Source organism: Rhagoletis zephyria, unplaced genomic scaffold (genome assembly GCF_001687245.7).
Source record: "Rhagoletis zephyria isolate East Lansing unplaced genomic scaffold, Rhagoletis_zephyria_1.1 Rzeph_scaffold_55975, whole genome shotgun sequence".
Classification (NCBI taxonomy): domain Eukaryota; kingdom Metazoa; phylum Arthropoda; class Insecta; order Diptera; family Tephritidae; genus Rhagoletis; species Rhagoletis zephyria.
This window is the reverse complement of record NW_016213027.1, coordinates 1-1339: the sequence shown is the minus strand read 5'-3', so window position 1 is coordinate 1339 and position 1339 is coordinate 1. Positions and strand designations below refer to the sequence as shown.

The window sequence follows — 1339 nt, the reverse complement described above, 5'->3', positions numbered from 1 at the left end:
CTCGCAATATAACCACGTCTGCTGAATTTTCGGTCATTTCATCCAACCCAACAGGAACAACCGGACAATTGCCACGCTTACGTACTGGCACTTCCCTCATCATTGTCGGTCTCCTTGCCGTGGGGATGGGGCTTAAGTGGTAATATGTTGGCAGCTTCGGCAACGACATATCAACACGAACTAAGAGGGAAGCTTGCATAGTGACCTGATGCCGCTGTATCAACCTCGCCCGCAGGGTAAGGGTGATACCAGGCACTCTGGTTTCCATGCAAGATAACCGCACCGACGTCCCTATCCCTAATCCTACCCCATCCCATCTTCCCTCCTCTCCTCCACAAAATCCTGACTGGGGAGTCACTATGCAGGCACTATGCAACGGAAGGAAAGTCTGGGGCAGGTGGGATCTGAGGATGCTTCGGCAGCCAAAGATGACATACCACAAGCCTCGCCGAGTACTGGACTGAAAACCGGACAGTCTAGAAAATTCGGGGACGTCAGGAAGGCCACAGGTTTGAGTGGAGCAGGGGCCAAGTGGTCCCTGCGCTACGTCAGCAAAGGCTTAACGCCTGAGGAGGCCAAAAAGAAAGTCCTGGACCGCGAGAAGACCAGTGACAGCGCACGGGAGGCTGGGGAAATTAGTGCTCCGAAAGGTAATCCGGAGAACAAGAAAGTTCTGGACGGGGAAAAGCCCAGTGACAGCAAACGGGGTGCTGCGGAGATTAGTCCTCCGGAAGGGAAGCCAGAGAAGAAGAGGAGCTGTCTCGAAGCGCTGGGGCCAAAACCCAAGGCAGGGGCCAGGAAGCCTGGTGTTAGCTATGCCAGCGCCACTAAGCGTATCAAACAGGCTGTTCTGCCAAAGGCTTTCCCTGAAAGTACACTCACTCGTGAAGATCAGGGAAAGATTGAGGACGCCATTGTGGAGGAGATGGGTAAGGGTTGGTGGTCAATACTCCCACTCGACGGCATCCACTTTCGGCCAGGCCTTATACTGGTCGACTGTTTGGATGCAGAATCAGCCGAATGGTTGCGCGAAATTGTCCCAAAACTGCCTGACTGGGATGATGCGGAACTGACTACGTGCGATGGGGACAACATACCCAGGGTGCACGTAATCACTACGTACCTACCAAAAGCTGCAGGAGTGGACACGCAGAAACTGCTGAACCTCATTATAGCACAAAATGAGGGAATGCATACCGACCTATGGAAGGTTTATAGGAGCAATGATGAGAAGACGGGCAAACTGCTAACGATCGGGATTGACGACCGGTCGTTNTGGTCAATACTCCCACTCGACGGCATCCACTTTCGGCCAGGCCTTATACTGGTCGACTGTTTG

At 53.4% G+C, this 1339-nt stretch overlaps 1 protein-coding gene across 1 annotated transcript; it reads left to right on the top strand.

Annotated features, from left to right (window-relative positions):
- Positions 1-370: 370 nt before the first annotated feature.
- On the top strand, positions 371-1108 carry LOC108356249 (uncharacterized; the record flags this gene model as incomplete). Its single annotated transcript, XM_017607367.1, has 1 exon — positions 371-1108. A coding segment is annotated over exon 1 (738 nt), but the record flags the coding sequence as incomplete, so codon positions are not given.
- Positions 1109-1339: the final 231 nt, after the last annotated feature.